The sequence below is a fragment of the Corvus moneduloides genome, chromosome Z (genome assembly GCF_009650955.1).
Source record: "Corvus moneduloides isolate bCorMon1 chromosome Z, bCorMon1.pri, whole genome shotgun sequence".
Lineage (NCBI taxonomy): Eukaryota > Metazoa > Chordata > Aves > Passeriformes > Corvidae > Corvus > Corvus moneduloides.
In genome coordinates, this window is record NC_045511.1 from 9,761,263 (window position 1) to 9,780,692 (window position 19,430).

General features: G+C 39.2%; 1 protein-coding gene across 1 annotated transcript in view; it reads left to right on the forward strand.

The window, feature by feature from the left end:
• Window positions 1–19,430, forward strand: part of HCN1 (hyperpolarization activated cyclic nucleotide gated potassium channel 1) — a 207,241-nt gene that overhangs the window by 160,288 nt on the left and 27,523 nt on the right. The window contains exon 5 of the mRNA XM_032096554.1: window positions 363–509. Within this exon, the coding sequence (XP_031952445.1) occupies window positions 363–509 (147 nt within the window). The remainder of the gene's footprint in view (window positions 1–362; window positions 510–19,430) is intronic.

A 19,430-nucleotide genomic window follows, 5' to 3' on the forward strand; every position in this document is an offset into this window, starting at 1 on the left:
AGCTCTCATGTCTACTGCATGAGCTAAAAAGTGTGTTGGTGTATTTTTGCAGCTCCTGTACGGCTGGGAATTTAGGAAACATATGAGAAGTACAAGGATTTGGCTTCTTACACATTCATGCGGATATTAGCATCACTGCTAAAGGCAGTTTCTGTAATTTATAGATGTGCTGTCATGTGACAGCATTACCTTAACTAATATTTTTGTGAGGGTTTTCTGACATAAGAAAAAATGTTATCCTTATAAAATATGTAAAGCTTAAGTGGACACATGAGTGAATTTTTATTTTGTAGGTACTTCTGGATAGCAAAAATTTGAGGTTTTTCTGATTTTTCCTTCTTTTTTTATTTTTGTCTTGACAGTACAAACAAGTGGAACAGTACATGTCATTCCACAAGTTACCTGCTGAAATGCGCCAGAAGATTCATGATTACTACGAGCATCGCTACCAAGGCAAGATCTTTGATGAAGAAAATATTTTGAATGAGCTCAATGATCCTCTCAGGGAGGTAAGATTGAAGTATTTGAATAGCTCTTCATGCTATGAAAAAACTTCTTATTTTTGAATGCTCTTTCTATTCTGTAACATTTAATCTTCTTTAACATAGTCAATGAATCATCAGGATAATTAAATTTATACTAGGTTGACACAAAGAAATAAGCAGATCTACACTCTATTCAGAACTAGTCTGTCAGAGTCACTGCCACGCAAGGATGTCAAAGGGTAAAAATCCTGTCAAAGAATAAAACCCCACCCTTATTGTTGACTGAAACTCCTGTTTTTCTGCCACTTTTTAAAACAGAGAGTGGCGAGACTAAAATCCTGGGTGAAAATCTTTTTTTGCTTTCCCTACTTGCTAACCATACATCTATACAGATGAAACCACTGAAAGTCACCACAAAGGGAGAGTTGCTTTGTTTCATTTTGTAAAGTAGCATCATTGGTAAAGGTGATCTTTACTGGAGATGAGTAAGCTAGAATAATATATATATAAGCCATTAAAAGATCTCTTTTGTTAAAACTTTAGTTGGCATTGCACTTTTGGGGTTTATGCTGTGCTATGTGATGTGATGTGATGTGATGTGATGTGATGTGATGTGATGTGTGGAAGCAGTTGGAACTTTCTTCAGTTGCATGGGATGAAGGCAGTGTTCATCCTGCGGTAGCAGAAGTAGCTGCTTAATGGGAATATAAATCAGGCTGTTTTCTGTTGGGTTGTGCTTGTGCCTGACCTGCTCTAGGAGGTTGGCTGATCTCCTGTAGTGAAAGCAGAGAAAAAAACCCGGAAAATAATCAAGTTTAAAAACTCAGAGAAGAGAGCATAAACAGGGAAAAGAGAAAAGGAACAAGAAAAGTAACAGTGGAGCAGTCTGGTACGTGATTAAACCTGTGTAATTTTCAGTGCTACCAAGTAATGCCTTTTAATATCCTCTGCTCTTGGAGGAGTGGTGCTGATTATGTGTCCATATATGTGTATATATATGGCTATCTATAATGTGTATATATAGCACCCAACAGAGCACAGCATGACATCTGTACTTTTGGAAAGATAGGTGAAGGTTGGTCTGTTTTTTTCAAGTTTTGAGGCACAAGGGGAGCACAGGTCTGTGGTGAATTGCCTGTACTACTGAGTCCTGCACTTTGTTGGGAAGGGAAAACAACGTCATACAATTCATTGCCAAATTCAATCAAGTTACATACTTAAAACAGCCATAAGAAACAAAGCCTTGCCAAGTCACAGTTTATCCACATCTCTGTTATGAAAGTCCAACAGTAGCTTCCCTCCTACAAACTGCCTAATGGGAATGGTGAGTGTTGCCCAAAATTGCTGGGTCTTTGCTAGATGTTTCAAGTCAAAATCAGGCCAAATCATGATTGTTCTAACAATTTAATAGCCCATGACTGAATTGCAGATCCTGGGCCTACTTTATTCCCCCCTAACATAGATGTAGCCTGAGGCCCTCCTTTATACTGTGAGTTTTTAAGTGTTTTGGAGTCCAGGTAGAGGGCGTAGGCTTCTGCATTGCCACTGCCTGTTTACACTGTGGCTCCACTCAGTAGCTGTTAAAATGCCAAGAGGAGAATGTACCACAAAAATCTGCCATGTGGTACAGGAAAAGTGTGGGAATTATCCCTAGACCACAGTGACAGTCAAAACATGAATCTTGGCCAGTACTGGAGCTTGTGTTTTGTTAAGAGAACAGAAGCATGTACAGGCACATCAGTCACTGGCATCAGAAACAATTTCATCTGTTCCTGCTTCTAAGGAAAGCATTTCTCCAAAAGTGAATCCTAATACCCTTCTGTTGCAAAGTACCATTTTACTAACAGCAATTTGCAGTTGTGGCACTCTAATTACCTGTGCTTTCTGCTTTTCCTGCCTCCCTCTTTATTTAATCTATTCCACCCTCCCTCCGCTAACCCTGTCCCCTTCCCCTCCTTTTTTTCTTATAGCTTAGAAGCAGCAAGGCAAACTTGGTCAACCATAAAAAAACCAAAAATCAACTCTGGTGAGTGTTGCAGTGGGGATCCTGCAACACGCATATATCAAACCAGGAGTCCCGTGGAAAGGAAATATATACGGACAGACAGATTCTTGATAGCTGTTTCAGAGATGTTTATTTCTCCAGCCGCATGGCCGGGGCTCTGCCCAGGAACTGTTCCAGTCACGGGACCAAGGGTCCTTCTGCCCGCGCAGGGAACACAAACCAACCAATGGGAACGAGGCTGAGCAGGGACAGGGAAGCCCCGTGTCTGTCCCCTCAGGGCCCCTCTCCCAGGGCTACATGGCAGGGGAGGGACCCCAACACCTCACCCGTTTTATTTTAATAAAAGGAGAATGAAAACAACTGGATAAACATAACAAGAACAGTTTCAAAACAAAACAAGCCACCCTCCTGAGTCTTTAAATGTCCAAACAGATTCTCTGGAACATCTTAGGGCTGACAGAAGGGAGACAGAATTCTCTGAGCATGCTTTGTGGGGAAACTGAGGCAGGAGAGGGTTTAACTTCTTCCCTCCCCCTTTTCATCCCCCACTCGGCATTGGAAAGGGATTTTTGGGGAAACAACTGGCAAAAGCATGGTTTTGTGAGGGAAACCATGGATGAAAAAACGGATTGGGAATACACTGGGGGTAATAGGACATAGGGTAAAAGGGAAAGGTGGGATTAGGAAAGGGAGACTGTAGGGGGGACTTACAATAGAGATACTGTCTAACATGACTACGATTTTTTGCATATATACTGCCTTTTACAGGAACACCATCAGGCCCAGTGACCTGCGATGCTTGTAACCCTTTTCTCCCTAGTACAATATTAAATTCCACCACCTCTCCATCTCCCAAGCTTGGGATGCATTTTTCAGGGTTATTCTTTTTAATAGCAGTTCTATGCACGAATATGTCTTGCTGGTTGTCACACCTTGTTATAAAACCATAATTTTGCTTAACATTATACCATTTTACTATCCCTAAGGTCTTAGTTACTATGATCTTTTTCCGAGTGGCTGCTGTTTTTTGTCTCGCTGCGTCTTTGCTCTCTCCTTCGGTCGCTCCCGTGTTGGAATTGTCGGGGCTGCTCGTGCCTGCGCGCTCTTCCCGGGGTCGCGTTCGGGGCTGCGCGGGCCGGGCCGGGCCGCGCCGCTCAGTTCTCCGTGCGTCGCCTCCTCTGGTCGCAGCTTCGCTGCCGCTGCCGGCCGCTGCACCCACGTCTCGGCCAGGCCCCCGAGCGACGACCCCCCCGCGCCCTGCTCCAGCGCGCGTCTCGGCTGGGCGCGGCTCCGTCTCGGTCGGGCATTCCCGGGGCTCGCTCCACCACACGCTGCACGCGGCCGGGCAGGCACCGCCGGGTCCCGCCGCTCCTCGCTCCACCACCGACACTGCGGCTCGCGTGGCTCCACCCGCACGTGGGAACTGCCTCGCTGCTGCTCGCAGAGCGCTCGGCGCACGTGGCCTGGGCCGCACGGTCCCTGCGCCAGGACACAGCTGACATCGCTCAACAGTCTCGGTAACTAAATAATATTCACGAAAATATTCTTCCATCGGCATATATTTTGACTCCAGTATTAACTGTGTCCAAACGGTTTTCCAAAAGCCCTTGGTAAGAATTAAATCCCAAGAAACATAGAAAAAGTTCTTAAACAACCATGCCAGGAAGTGTTTCAGTTCTTTCTGAGCTTGAATCAAGCTAAAATTTACAAATCGTTGTTCAAGAATCGTTTTAAGTTTAAGATAAATGTCCATATGCGGCTCTGAGAGCCAAGAGTCTTCCCACGGTTCCTCCATAGTTTAGATATGGAATAGCAAAGCAAAACCAAGAAGAGGAATCCAAAGTTTCCAGGGTTTACTCACACAAATCAGTCGCTTAGGGATCGGGGATCGTTCTGCTCACAAATCTCCACCATTTGTTGCAGTGGGGATCCTGCAACACGCATATATCAAACCAGGAGTCCCGTGGAAAGGAAATATATACGGACAGACAGATTCTTGATAGCTGTTTCAGAGATGTTTATTTCTCCAGCCGCATGGCCGGGGCTCTGCCCAGGAACTGTTCCAGTCACGGGACCAAGGGTCCTTCTGCCCGCGCAGGGAACACAAACCAACCAATGGGAACGAGGCTGAGCAGGGACAGGGAAGCCCCGTGTCTGTGCCCTCAGGGCCCCTCTCCCAGGGCTACATGGCAGGGGAGGGACCCCAACAGGTGAGAGATCAAGCACCGAAAATTTCAAAAATTAATAAGCCCCTAAAAACATGAACGAGGAATAGCATTTCGTGGAAGGAATGGCTTCTGATTTTGCTATGGTTATGCTGTACTTAGCAGGTCTTCTTTGTTCTCTCTATTATATAAGAAAAATTTAGCTACAATCAGGTTGCACACTACCCTGCTGACAACACAGTAGTGTTCCAAAGAAAGGTCAAAAAAAGAAAGAGAAAAAATGGGAACTGGACACTGGCAGTGCTAGAACAGGTTTCTCAATGAATCTGTCCAAATTTTCATGGCAGCTTATGTACTGTGCCCTGAAAACACCACTTAGGTATTTTGCTTAGTTAATAGTTCCAATTTATGTTTTAGCTACCACTTCAGTATGTGCAGTTTAGTAGTGCAGGTGGTGGCTTTTTGATGGAAATAATGGATAATAAATTACAGCCATTTGAAGGTGGAACACAGTTGTTCATATATTGGATGGGCTTTACCATCTTACATTCCAATAACTGCACAAGGCTATAATAGGCAATAGCACAGATACCCTGGCTGCATCATTGAAGAATAAATATTTACTGCATTTCTTAAGTTTTTAATTAATCCTACATTTGATTATACTTGGAATTTAGCATAGGGTAAACATTCAGAGTCTCCACAGGACATACTTAGCTTGATGAAATAGCTTCTGAAAAAGATATTAATCTGAAACCATTATTTCCTCAATTGGTATAAGCAGAACAAAAGAAACCATACAAACTTCTGCATAATTATAGCATCGTGAAATGTTATGAAAAAAATTGCAGGATTTTCACTACTTCTTGTTCTCAGCCATTCAAATCTACTGTATGGGCTGAAATTTTCCACAGCTATGCTTTCTTTAAGAGTGATGACCTTCTTTTTGGTCCACGTTTTAAAATTTTGGGGGGTTTTTTAGAAGGAAAGTAATTATGCATGATGTAAGTGTGATCATTCAACCATTAAAAACAGCTAAAGTACATAGAATTAGCAGCAAAAATCTCATGTAAAAATAATTCTTACATGATAAATGCTAGTAATAAAACTGTATATGCTTACAGAATCATGGAATCAGAGAATATGCTGAGTTGGAAGGGATCCATCAGGATCCTTGAGTCCAACTCCTGGCCATGCTCAGGCCCATCCTTAAGAGTCACACCAGGTGCCTGAGAGCATTGTCCAAATCCTTCTTGAACTCTGTCAGACTTGGTGCTGTGACCACTGCCCTGGGGAGCCTGTTCCAGTGTCCAACCACCCTCTGAGGGAAGAACCTTTTTCTAACCCTCCCTGACACAGCTTCAGGCCATTCTCCCGAGTCCCATCACTGTCACCACAGAGCAGAGATCAGCGTCTGCCCCTCCTCTTCCCCTCATAAGGAAGTTGTAACTGCAGTGAGGTCTCCCCTCAGTCTCTTCTTCTCCAGGCTAAACAGACCAGCTCAGATCCTCACTGACCTCAGCTGCTCCTCACATGGCTTCCCCTCAAGACCCTTCACCATCCTTGTGATCCTCCCTCTAGTAGTTTAATGTCTTTTTTATACTGTGGCCCAAAACTCCACATAGGACTCAAGGTGAGGTCGCACCAGTGCAGAGCAGAGCAGGACAATCATCTCCCTTGATTGCAGAGGTTAAGACTTTCTTTGTAAAAGAGGATGAATGTTCATTTTAATGAGCTTCTGAACATTGTGTAGGGAACATTCATAGCAGATTGGATGATTAAAATAATGAAAATCTGATGAAAGATTTGATGCATGTGTGTGAGTGCCTAGCATTGTTGGATAATAGAAACATATTTATTGTGGGGTATTAACTAAGGCTTCATAAAAAAAGGGAAAAATTAATCCTGAACATTCTTAAATTGTACAAGGTTCTGTCTAAGTGCTTCAAAGCTGAGTAAAGCAACTAGTGGCCGAGCTGTATCCTTCAAGGATATTCTGGTTTTAACAAAGAGATTGAGTTTTATGGCTGGGAACTAAGGCAGACATTTATGAGACTGAAAATCTCAATATTCTCCCCCATTTAATTAACTGCACAATTTGGGTGTATTAGTCCATTGGTAATGTAGTTAATTGGATACTCTTAGGTGAGTATTCACTCAAACTGAATTAACCATAAATTGCAACGTGTTATGTGCATACCTGCTTGTAAGGACACATGCTCTCTGACAGAAGCAAAGGTTAAGGGTTTCTTTTAATTAAATTCAGAAATTGCACTTGAACTGAAAGCATATTCCCTTTTTCACAGTTAGACTTATCGGATAATAAGTGTCCAGTCTTCTCAAGGATAGGATAATCAAGAGGCTCCTGGCAGTTACAGTTTTGGTAGAGATGAAAGATTTTAAATTGCTTCTTAGAGGCCATGCAGGGTTGGATTCATCAAACCTATCTGTAGCTCCATACAAGTTCTGCAATGAGTCTAAGATAATCATCAGGCTCTCTCTGCACACACCACCCACACACACATGGTCTCACGGTAAAGAAAACCTGGCTGACTAGCTTAGAAAAAAGGCTGCATCTTCAAACAGCAGTTGACATGTGAAATAAATTCTGTCTTCAATAGCATTTGCAATTAACTATCTCTCTCCCTCATTTTTTGAGGTAGTGATTAGAAATTGGTAACAATTAGCATGTTTCCCTTATATAAATATCATCTCTAGTTCTTCAGCAGACAGATACTGAACTTCATATTCTTAAACTTGTAATTCTTACCACCTACAAGGCTTGAACATCTTTTGGCCTTAGAAGGCCTTAATCCCAAAAGTGGTCTTTGTAACTGTCATGACATGAAATGGAGATGCTACAAACAAGAAGTTCAAAAAAACCAAACACGACAAACTCCCACACACCTAAGAGAAATATATTCCAGAAGGACACCTGAATTATAAAAGTTTAAATACATATACATTGCTAGTTCCATCTTGTAACTGAGTATATGTCCAAGTGACTCAGCTCTCGCCTTTGTCTGAGCCACCAGCCTCAACAGCAGTGGCTGTGGGTAGATGTCTGTGCAAGAACAAGAACAGGGCAAGTATGGTGTGTCCCTTAATGACTCTCCTAGACTCACAGTATTTACAGGTCGAGGGATGCACTGAGACTGATGTGATTTCAGTACTGAGTAATACTTAATACACAACTCTTCCAATTACATATTTGCATTCTTTAGCCTCTGCACTGTCCTTTGTCAAAGAGCACAGACCTGACCCCTTCTGCATGAGTAACCACCACCTTTTGGGATTGAACATGGCTCCAAATGTTGTTTGGTTTTGATGGCCATTAATTCTTGTAGCAAAAGTGATACAGTACAGTCAATTTTTACTGACTCTTTGCATGCCACTTACAATTTCATAGAGTTATATAATAACATCCTTAAACTGTGTGGTTTTGATGGTAAAGAGACATGTTCTACTTAATTCTTTCTTGCATTGAAGCTAGATCATTCTTCTTGCTATTTTCAGGGTTTTTTTTCCCTGGGTCTACTAGAGCCATTTAGAGCTGAGAGCACCAGGTCTGCAGCAAGTATACTGATGTTGTAATAATACAAATAATTCCTAATGTTAATTTGCTTTTTAATATCTGCCAACCATTGAGTTTACTTTTTGTTTTAAATTGTAATGGTAAAAACTATCTCTAAGAGGTAATGAATACATTATTTTACGTATTTACTTAGGGGTTATCACTTAATATTGCTCTCCACCAGTAACTTCCAGCCAGACCATAAGAAGCTTCTTGTAGTTTCTTTTTAACAGGCTTCTCCACCTTTACATGGCGCTTTTTCTGGAACTGAGCAGACCTGTATGAAGTCCTTGACCTTTGTTGTTCCCATAAGGATAGTGAATGTAGGTACATTGTGGTACCTATTACAGCCTAATGAGTCAGGTGTAAGGTTCCAAGAAACATCTTTCACAGTACTTAGTGTTGCATCAAGAGTGGCATTTTATGACAGTTCTTGTAAGGAAAGTACTCACACAATAAAGTAAAGGAAAGCTTCCATTACTGGATTTATAATTTATATTGTATCCTAAGTGAAAACTGGACACAAACCAGAAGGTTTGGTACATGTAGACAAATTAGGTATTCTTTTGTGTTTTTAAAGTCAGTTTTAAAATTATCAGTTTCCTAACCTTGGTGTTTTTTCTTAGCTGTTGACCTTCTCCTTTTCCCCATTAAAAGTTACCTCCTTTTTTTAATATCTTTCTTTTGATTTGGTATTTATCTTTAGAAATCACAAAGCAATATATTCTTATTTAGACTATATTATAATGCACAACATACAAAGAATCTCCAGAGTAATAAGGCCAAAATGGGGTGTAATTAGATTACAGAATGCTTTGAGCCTTTTTAAGAGTGTAGTCAGTATGATTTTGGGTTATGGACTCTCAAACATTAAAATAATGGTAGAAAATCAAATTATTTTATTAAAACACAGTAAAGTATCAGGGAAATACTTAAATTTGGAGATTTTGGTTCTGTAACAACTTATGTCCATAAATTTATCTCATAAAAGACAGAAAGGCAATTAGTTCATTGCAATCCACTGTACTTTTCTGCATTTTAATATGCAGTGATCCTTAGTATGAAGCTTAAAAAGTTGAGCTAAGAAAAATGCATCAGTATTATAGATGTACTCACATTGGAAGTAATTTAAATATCTCCCTATCTTTAACTAGTGAATTAAGGGGTTTTTTGTTTGTTTGTTTGTTTGTTTTTCTCGGAGGCACAGATAAAGTGTAACTGTAGTTCATATTCTGGAGTACTGAATCATGAGTGAATTATGCAGCATGTCAGTCTTGCAAAATAAATGCTGATATACCACAGCATTATTTATTTGACTAATGCTGAAAAAGAAAATTGATGTTCTTCAAATATCTGTGCAAATTTTGCCTAAATTGTGGTCCAAGTATACAAGGCTGAAAGAAATTTTTTAGAAGGAACCGTAATGAAGTTTTCAAAACTGAAATAGTAACAAATGGCCATTTTAAAGTGGAAATGGGCAGACAATCACCAAGTGATTGGATTATTGTGTTTTAAGAGGATTTTGCCCCGCAGGTGTGACATGTTAACAAACGGTGTGCACACTCAAGGCTGTTTTCCAGGGACCTAAGACAATGTGGTTTGATTTGCAGAGCTCGGGGGAGTGTGTTTGCCCTTTAATGTAAGCACATTCACAGGGTGCATGCTGGGGCTGAATTGTCAACCACTTCCACTGCTGTTCCACGTGTTCAAGCAACTTTGATCACAGTCCTTTCTGTGTTTGACATGCTTTATTAGCAAATCCATCCCGAGCTGAGATATTCTTTGACAAGTTCCAGGTGTAACTGCTTCCAATAATACAGATAATAATACACCAGCACTACTCAGTAGTTATGATTTTGAATAGTCATGTTACAGCACCTATGAGATTCCTGTGTTGTAATTGTTTAATAAGTATTTCAGACATGACAGTTCTTTCATGAGCTCTTCAAATATACTAATCCAAATAAATGCCCAATTTTAGTGCAGTGGTTTTCTTTCCTATAAAGAAGGGTGAGCAGTTTGAGCAAAGTTTCAAACTATTTAGATGCAAACTGCATGGTGTGAAAGAGGTCAAATCCTGTTACAGAAAAGTAAATGCAGTCTGTGTCTGCTCCTGTCTGAACTGCTATTCAGGCATCTGAAGAGCACAGTTGGAAAGGTTTTTGTGGGTGCCAGGTCCAGTGCAATGGGGGTACAGCAGCTGTCCCACAGAGGCAAAATTCACCCATTGCCTTTTTCCGCCCAAGATCGTGCTTCCAAGTATCTGTCATGTCTCAATTTTTAACAGACCAAAGAATTTCTCAGCTACTTGATACGCAGGTGGTGCTTGGGGCAATGGATAGAAAGAGTCAAGCACATTTTTTTAATCTCAATGCAGTTTCTGGTGAAACCCAAAAGATGTGGCTGCAATTGGTGCCTATCAGAACGTGTTAATTTCTATCAGATCTGAGTATGCTATTGCAATTATAGTTAGCATTGCTGATTTTTAGGAGGTTCAAAATAATAATAGTAACATACTTCAGATAACTCCTGAGCTAGTTCTTCTTAAGTAAACATATTCTTTTAATATCATGCTTGCTTTAGCTTGACAGTTGTCCTTTTTGTTAGGATATGGAAATTTTTAGTTTATTTAGCTAAAACCAAATCATATTTTGCCCTAATCCCTGAATTGTGACTATGAATCCATTACAATAAAACAGCAGAATTTAACATAAGTTCCTCTGAACCCTTTAGGGAATAATTGAAGATAAATGAAAAATAAGTAAATTAAAATTCTGGATGCAGAGGTGGAAATTACATTGTCTCTCTTAAGATTAGGAAATGCAGGATCTGGCATTGTGGTAACTACTGGAATTCTCAATTTCTTCTTCATAGACTTCTGCAATAAAAAGTCATGGCAGTTCTATAATGAAAGCATGGGAAGGGGAAGGGGCAAAGCAGAGGGCAGGATGCAGCCAGGACTCCAGCAGAAAATATATTTCAGACAAGATAGGGATGCGCAGTATAGACATGCCCATATCCCTTTCGTGTTAATCTCATTAATGGAGGTGGATGAGAGTGAACATCTTTTCCTTGAGTTTTCACTGTGGAATTTAAATTCAGAAAGCAGGCTAAAGACTTTTGAAGGATATTTATTTGGAACCAGTAAAAATGCTGGGGGGGAGGAGGGGGGCATGTAATACAAAAGTTTCTATGTTGAGGGGGCACCCTTTCAATGTGCCACTGTCTATGAAAGTCACCCCAAATAAAGAATAAAGATTAGAGTTGTGACTCACTGCCAGCAAGAGGACATAAATATGCCATGGACTGTTTGATGGAGAAGCAAATGTATGTGCCAATTTTTATGCACTCAGTTGCACATTATGGTAGTAACAGCATACAGAAGGGTACGCAGCACTTCCCATGCATAAATCTGGAGTTGCCTTCTAAAAGCATGTGATCTTAAAGACAAGGAGAGCAAAAAACAACGGAGCACAAAATCTGTTCTGAATACACATTTATGAACTTAATTTCCAGTTGGTACACCGATGATTTAGGAAGGTGAATCTAGTTAAAGCTATGGGAGATAATGCAAGTTAAATTCTGCGCTTCAAGGCAATGCTAAATCATTGTTTTACTTTCATGTTAGCCAAAAAAAAGTTGTACATTACTTTGAAACCTGTATAAAACTCTGTCTAATCTGTGCTTTTGTATTGTTGCTGTTATCTAGAAAATGCAATAAGCAAATACTTTAAATCTTTCCTCCAGGAATTGTCTTGCAGGTAAGTCAAATTTGAAATACTGAAATTTTTTTGGTACCTGAAAAATCTGGAGTCTCCTCTACAGGCCCAAAAGAATATTTTGAAAGTTCAGTCTCTTTTGATGAAGAATTTTTTATGTAAGGTATTAAATGGAAATGGAAATTGAATTTAAAATTTTGAAATTATTATAAATTGACAGATAATGAAATATAGCATAGATATGGATGTACAAGGTGTTGAATTACACTTGTTTCATTTAAAGTGTCTAACACTGAAAGAACTTAATAAGTGATACTTCTAGTGATTAATGAGAGTCTCAGAGATGAGTGAAATTAAAAGTTGGTGCAAAATGTGGAGTCTGACACTGTGAGTACAGGTACAGACTTCCTGGTAGCTCCTGGACTGAGTTCAAGGCAATATTTTTATCTGTCTCCACTCCCTCTTTCATGGTACCTTTGTACAGTCCTGGCTCACTGGCAGCACCGGATCTTAAGCCAGCCGTGGTAGTAGTAGAGCACTGACAAGCAAGGAATTCCCTGAAAAGGATTTTAATCTCCTAGCTTGTTCTGTGGAGATGATGTTAATTTTCTTCTCAATAAATCCATTTTTCTTTTCCCTCACTTGTGAAAAGAAAAAAAAGTCTGTGTTTGGTTGAAAGGATATTAATGAGGTGCCCTAAAACACAAACAGTTGCAAGTTTATGACCTGATCGTTGCATGTTTGTGCACTCACTGTAGTACATTTGAAGCAATGGATGATACCTTGCTTGAAGACTAAAATATTTTGTGGATAAAATAAATATCTGTGCGGCAAATACATTAATTTAAAGAAAAGCCACATTCTTTGTAATTTGCAGTTTTCACTTTAGCCTGTATGGCCATCACTGGGTAACTATGCAACTGAAAACTATTATCTTTGTGATCTCATGAATATCCCTTACATGTATTAAAAAATTAAATTTACTTCATAATGAGGATTTTTTCTTTTACTAAATTGAAAATCAGGAAGCAATTATGTATTTGTGTCTATTCAAAAAGTAAGAAAAAAACAGAATTATTGAGAAACATTTGAAAAATTTGCATTATGCTGATGCCTTTTCCTACTCTTAAAATCAAGAGTCAAACACAGTTAGAAGGGAAAAAGGGATTTTGATTTGGTATTTATTTTAAGGATCCTTAGGTGCACTATGTCCAGGTCGAATGCACCGAAATGCACACCACAATGCACCCCCAAAAAATCTAGTATAACACTATAGATCTTACTAATTAGCATATCCATCAAAGATTCCCCAATGAGAGGCTTGAATGAGCCTCCCTCCCCAAGGAACCTTCCCCTGGATGGTTCTATCTTGGTTTACAGAATGTGTTCTGGAGAGGACCTTGGGGTCTGGGGCACACTGATCCCTAGCTACGAAGCTTCTGAAATGTTTAGTCTCTTAGCTTGACAAACAAGTCCAAGAATGTAGGCAAAAAGCACTAAGAATACAGAAGCTGTAGAAAAGGTATAACAGGGGTATAAAAGAAAAGGCAAAAAATCTTCATGGCATCAGTGCTGTGGGAGTTATTATTTGGGAAATACAGCTAATACAGATATCCACAGTCCCCAAAACAAAAATCCAGCAACTGGATGTACCAATCATTGCCACACCTTGAATAAACACTTGTGTATTTATGAAAATATGAGTTTTCACAATCATCCATATTTCACCAAGCAGGGTTGGAAATTAAATAGTTCACGCTTTTTAACACCTGGCAGAAAAGACATTCACTACTTACAGGAAGAGAAATGCTGTCTGTATTGTGTGTGGACAGCTTAATATATATAACAGACCTTGAAGGGAATAAAGAGGCAAAGACATCTGTAGAGAGGCAGAAATGGAGGCATAGGTTGCTTGTTTTGTCATTCTCTAACACCACATACGTTCTTCATAATATTGATACTTAGAGCAATGGGACAAACTTAGAATTGTGAGAAAGAGGTTAATACCCTTCCTGAGCCATTATTTAAAGTTCATGGCTGACCTATTTTTAGGCCACCATGTGAGAAGATGTTCACTGAAAATAGATACAGATCATGTGTCCTTGCAGAATATAGAACATCAGGACATTTCATTTCCAAAGAACATAATTGGGACTCGGAGCAGAATCTTCTTTCCTCTTACCTCTTTGCTTGGAGATTATAACTTGGGTTATACAAGCACACACTCTTACGTGAGTTGTATCACCCTCTAAATAAGATAACTAAATCTAATTTGAAATACAGCTCTAATGGGACACATTAATTAGTTACACTTCCATTTTTTTTTTTCATTTAATGTACAAATATGTACATCTCTAGACATACAGGTATGTCCATGTACACATTTAAATACACGTGTGGGAGAGCATATATATATATACATACATACACACACATATATATATACATGCAAATATGTGTCCAAGATGTCCATGTGAGAAGAATGCTGTATAAAACTCTTTTGATATCTTTGCATGGTACTGAGTGCATATGTTGCATCAGGTACTCTGATATGGTCTCTGTTTCTACTGTTGCCATATATCTCAGCACATACTTCTTATGCCACCAGACTATATTTATAATATATTACCTTAAAATGAACTGTATTTACAAGGGGTTTAGGTGTCCTCCTATGATATAAAATCAATATAGTTAAATTTATATATAAAGGTAGAGATTAAGATATAGTCATTTGAAGAACTTTCTGAATAAATTATAGGAATGTATTTCTTTCAGAAATAAACCTCAGCCTATGTTTAATTCACTAAGTGAGCAATTTAATTATACATATATATAATTTAATTAAATGATATTAATAGTTAAATAAATTTTAAACTTTGGGAAAGCAGGTGAACTGAAGTTGTTTTGAAAAAGAATATTAAAATGATGTAAAGAACTGTATCCCATGGCTGCCTGGGCTCATGCACAGATGCCAGTGGTGGTTCCTGAGTGCCCTGCTGGCATCAGGCCCCTTTGCTTTTAGTGCATGTCCAGCCCTGGAGGGGAAGCACAGCAGAAGTATTTAAGGCCTCAGTGATGGTATTCAGAGAGCAAACAGAGCAGCAGTAGTAAATGTGGAGAGCAGAAGGCTGTAGGTATCTCACCTGGTTTCTTGTTTATTATTTACATAGCTGCTTCTTCTTCATGTTCTATAGAATAAGACTTTTCAGGATGTACAAATGGTGAGAATGTCCTAGTGCATCCTTGATCTGTCAAGTATTGACTGTGATTTGGGTCCTAGTTGTAAAGTGACGCTTTGTAACTCTGATGCCATGCCATTATTTAGTGTGTTTGCCTACTGGATGTTTAAAGTCTGATGCATTACTTTTACTCTAGCTGTTATTACAAATACACATTGACTAGTCTGCGCCTGCCAGTTTGCCTTCTCTTTGCTCCACGTGATCTGCTATTGAGGCTGTTTTTGCTGTCACCATTTGCACTCCTCAGAATTTTTTCCACTTTTTACAACTCCCTTGCCATTTATTCATCTCTTTGCCCTGCAGCTACCAACATTAGCCAAAGTCGTACTCTCAAGCAAATTCTGTCTTAAGGGCTGTCTGGCTGACGCTCTACTGAATTATTCCCAGAAATTTCATTTTTATGACCTGCTGATAACTTTTCTGGAGCCAGCTCTCCTTGTCTCACCCATACAACTGAGCATCATCCTCATTTCACTGTAAACCAGGGCTCTAAAACCAGCACTTTCAGTATTTTTCTACTTCTGCATGCTTGGGCTCTGGAGCAGCGGCCTGAATGTGGGTCATGGGCTTCTTACACCTGTATTGTAAGCTGCTATTCACAACATAAGATCACTGAGCCTTTGCACCTGATCCCACTCCAGCATCCTTGTCAGTTGTTTCCTTTAGAAGGCAAATTCAAATGGTATTACAATTATCTTGTCCCAGTTCCCATTGCAAAGCAGTGACGAAGGCCGAGTCAGAATTAGAAAGGGATTGTGCGTCCTCCTTATCTTTCTTTTTATATCCCTCTGTTATATATAAATGTGTACATCTATAGCTGGCATTGTAAATATTCTAGCTCATACACACACAGGCATCCAGGGTCCTGTAACACATTTTCCTAAGAAGTCTAAATAATTCTCATTCATTACAAAAGCTTTCTTACCACTTCAAAATGGGGAATATACGTTGTCCAATAATGTCTAAATTTTCTGTGTTAGGTATAAGTTAAGAGTTTGATGTTTCTCCCACATAATGTAGAGTAGGCCTTCATTAAATAGTTACAAATCAAATTAGATGCAAAATGAAATGTACTTAAAAACACTAAGCATAATTTCAGTGTGGCTATTTCAAGCTCAGCTAACTGGGATTTATCCAGTATAATCAGTAAGATTTAATTTAAGCCAATTAATACATTTATAGAGAGAGCCTTTGAACCAATGGGCTTTTAGTTCATAATAAGAAGAGTAAGTGTTAACCTAGCAATTAACAAGATAGCAGTATTTCTCATCCAGAGCTGCTCAAGAGCTGTAAAATAACTCACTGAGCAAATCACCACTGATTTTTAAATAACTGTTTTCCTGGTTGTTCCTCCTATTGTGTCAACTAAACCATACGCATAGGGTGTAGATAAAGCACATTCTCTTTGAGAACTTTATTCTTGCTTAGTTTTGGCCATTTGGATTGCAGTACATGGGGGACAGAAGAAGGGAAGAGAGGACAAAGAGGGAGAGGTGGAATGGCAGAAGGAATTCCTTGCCTGTTTCAGAGCACACAATAAATTCTCCATGGAAGCATTCACAGCTTCAGTTTCTGATCTTGATCAAAGAAGTGCAAATCAGAAATAACACAAAAATTTTTATTCAAACCATAGCTTTCCATTTCTTCTATATTTTTCCACCACCTAGTTCTTTGTTTCATACTTTGTTTTAGTCCCCAGTCATCCCCCACAGCTTCAAACACAGATTTCTTCTTCCCTGCATTCAGCCACAAGTTATTCTATTCATGGCCTTCCCTTTCTCAAGTGAGAGAAACTCTTCAGGCTGTCCTGCATTCGAACTGACATGTTTTACACAATAAAGCACCCCAATCAATATATTTTACCTAATAATTCACACAGATGTAACTCAGGCTGTCTTTGTGAAACTCCACTGTCTCCTCTTTTTCTTTCTCTCAAACACAATTACTGTCCCTTGCTATCAGGTGAATCAAGCACTGTGCTGAGAATAGCAGCACTCCTTCCAGCACTATACTAAAACAAAACCCTTTTTCTTCTGGCTATCAGGTGAAATCTCACTGACTTTGGTGGATATAAGAGGTAGTCTTCATTGAGCAAAGCTGTAAGTAGCAATTGAACTGGGTTTTTTGGAGGATGTAGTATTAAGATATAGTAGCTGCCACACTGATGATATACAAGGTCAACCATGTATTGATTGGTGATGGCAGGTGGAGTTTCAGTACAAATCTTCAGCAGTGAAAATGGTGTCCAGAACTAGCAGTTCACCAGCTGGAGGAGGTGACTGGAGGCTCCATAGACAGTGGAAAAGCAGTGCTGCAGTAGATACTAACCTGTGAGCAAGCAGACTGGACTAAGTTTTGTGATTATTAGCAAAACTTTCTCCTCTTAATCACTGAAAGTGACGTTTAGAAAAACATGAAGTGTGCTTCATTGTCAAGCAAACATGATGTCCAACTCATGCCATTCTTCCGTGTACTAACACAAAGTATGGATAATCATGTGGATACCAATAGGATATCGGTGCTGATAGTATTTTTTCAACTTCACAACTCTTAGGATTAATTTTCTGCTAAAGTTTTAAAGTACATGTTTAAATCTGTATTCCCATTGGCATAATGGGCAACTTCTATATTTAAAATGCCTGCTAAACAAAGATTTCAGCCTTAATTGTCCCCTGCCCAAGATATTATTTTTTAAATACTGTATAGGATTAGCAAATGTAACACTCCAGTGTACACACACACAAATGGGAATGAAGATATTTAGTTACTCAGGGGCAGAAAACTGAAATAGTGATTCTTAAATACTTTGGCAAATTGCAGTTTATTTGTTCAGTTAGTAAGAGTCCCTACAGCAACTGCCGTTGTGGTATAGCACTAATTCCAAATTGCCTTCTGTAATAAACTATGGGTGTTTTTTCCAAAAAGCATGCATTGAGAAAATTCATTCAGCAAAAGTTCAAAGGGTAAAACCTTCAAGAAGCAGAGACTGGTCAGCTGGCACAAACTTTAAATACTTATCTGAATTATCAGGACTTCTCAGGGTTTTGAAATTAGACTGGCTATCTCTCTTTTACAGACTGCCCTAAAACATTGGCTGTATTGCTGCTCCCATTTTAAAGCCTCTCGTCCTTCTCCCAGCTGGAAAACAAACTTAAGCAGCACTGAACATTTCAGAACATTGAAGAAGATGAAAGCTAAATTCTGTTTTAAAATAGTTACAGAATGATAAGCAGTTGGATGAATGAAAGAGTGGATAGATAGTGGCTTTTTTCTTTCTTTTTCTCTTTTTTAATCTTCTAAATATAATGGACAATCCAAAGAGGAGCTTGAGATGCACAGAACTGCTTTCTCTTTAAGCTCCATTAAATCAATTAAGAAACTGGGGAAAAGATGGATATCCTTTGTCAGAATGACTTTATTGGAGGTTTGGTTGAGCCATATTGCCTCAAAAGGATTATTCTGTCTGCATTTGAATTTAATGCAATAATAATCCTGAAGCATAAAAAATGCATAGAAGGAGTTGAATAGAAAATTCTAATCAAGAAGGGAATGACAGAAAAGTATGCAGAAGGCCAACATTTAATCAACGAAGCCAAGAAAATATAATTGTTCAAATCTTTATCCCTTCTGATTGCAAATGCATAAAAAAAGATTCCTTTCTCTTAGGAGACAGCAGTACCAGCTACCATATGCTCTGTTTAGGGTTGACTTCTCTTAATCTGAGTTGAACAGAGCTAGACAGAAAAAACATCCCTGCTTTGACTCAGTCCTGTCAGTCCTGGTAGAATTGGAATTTATTTGTTTTGCTGCAAAGCCTGTGTTCCTTCCTTTATTTTTGCCTAAGTTTTTCTTACAGCTGGCTAGCAAATTTTCTGCATGTGGATAAGCTGTATCCAGGTATACTGTGGGTCTTGGGAACTGCAGGGCTTTGAAAATGTAAATAGACAGTCTGGTCACTGATTTTCAAGGCAATTAAGATCCCATGGACTCTCTTTGCCTTAGAGATCAGAGGATTTTTTCAGGTTTTGTGGCTTGTCTGTAGGTCAGATATGTTGGCTACCTCAGACCAGAGCATTCTTGGGCTTTAAAATATATAACCAAAGGGGCTAGACAGGGAGCTTTTCTAAAACAGACACAAGGAGTATCCAGCTATATTAACAGAATGACAAAATATCAAGTCCTGAAAAAGAAGGAATAGTGTTTCTTGACACAGCTCTAGACATACGATGCAAGAGTTACCATA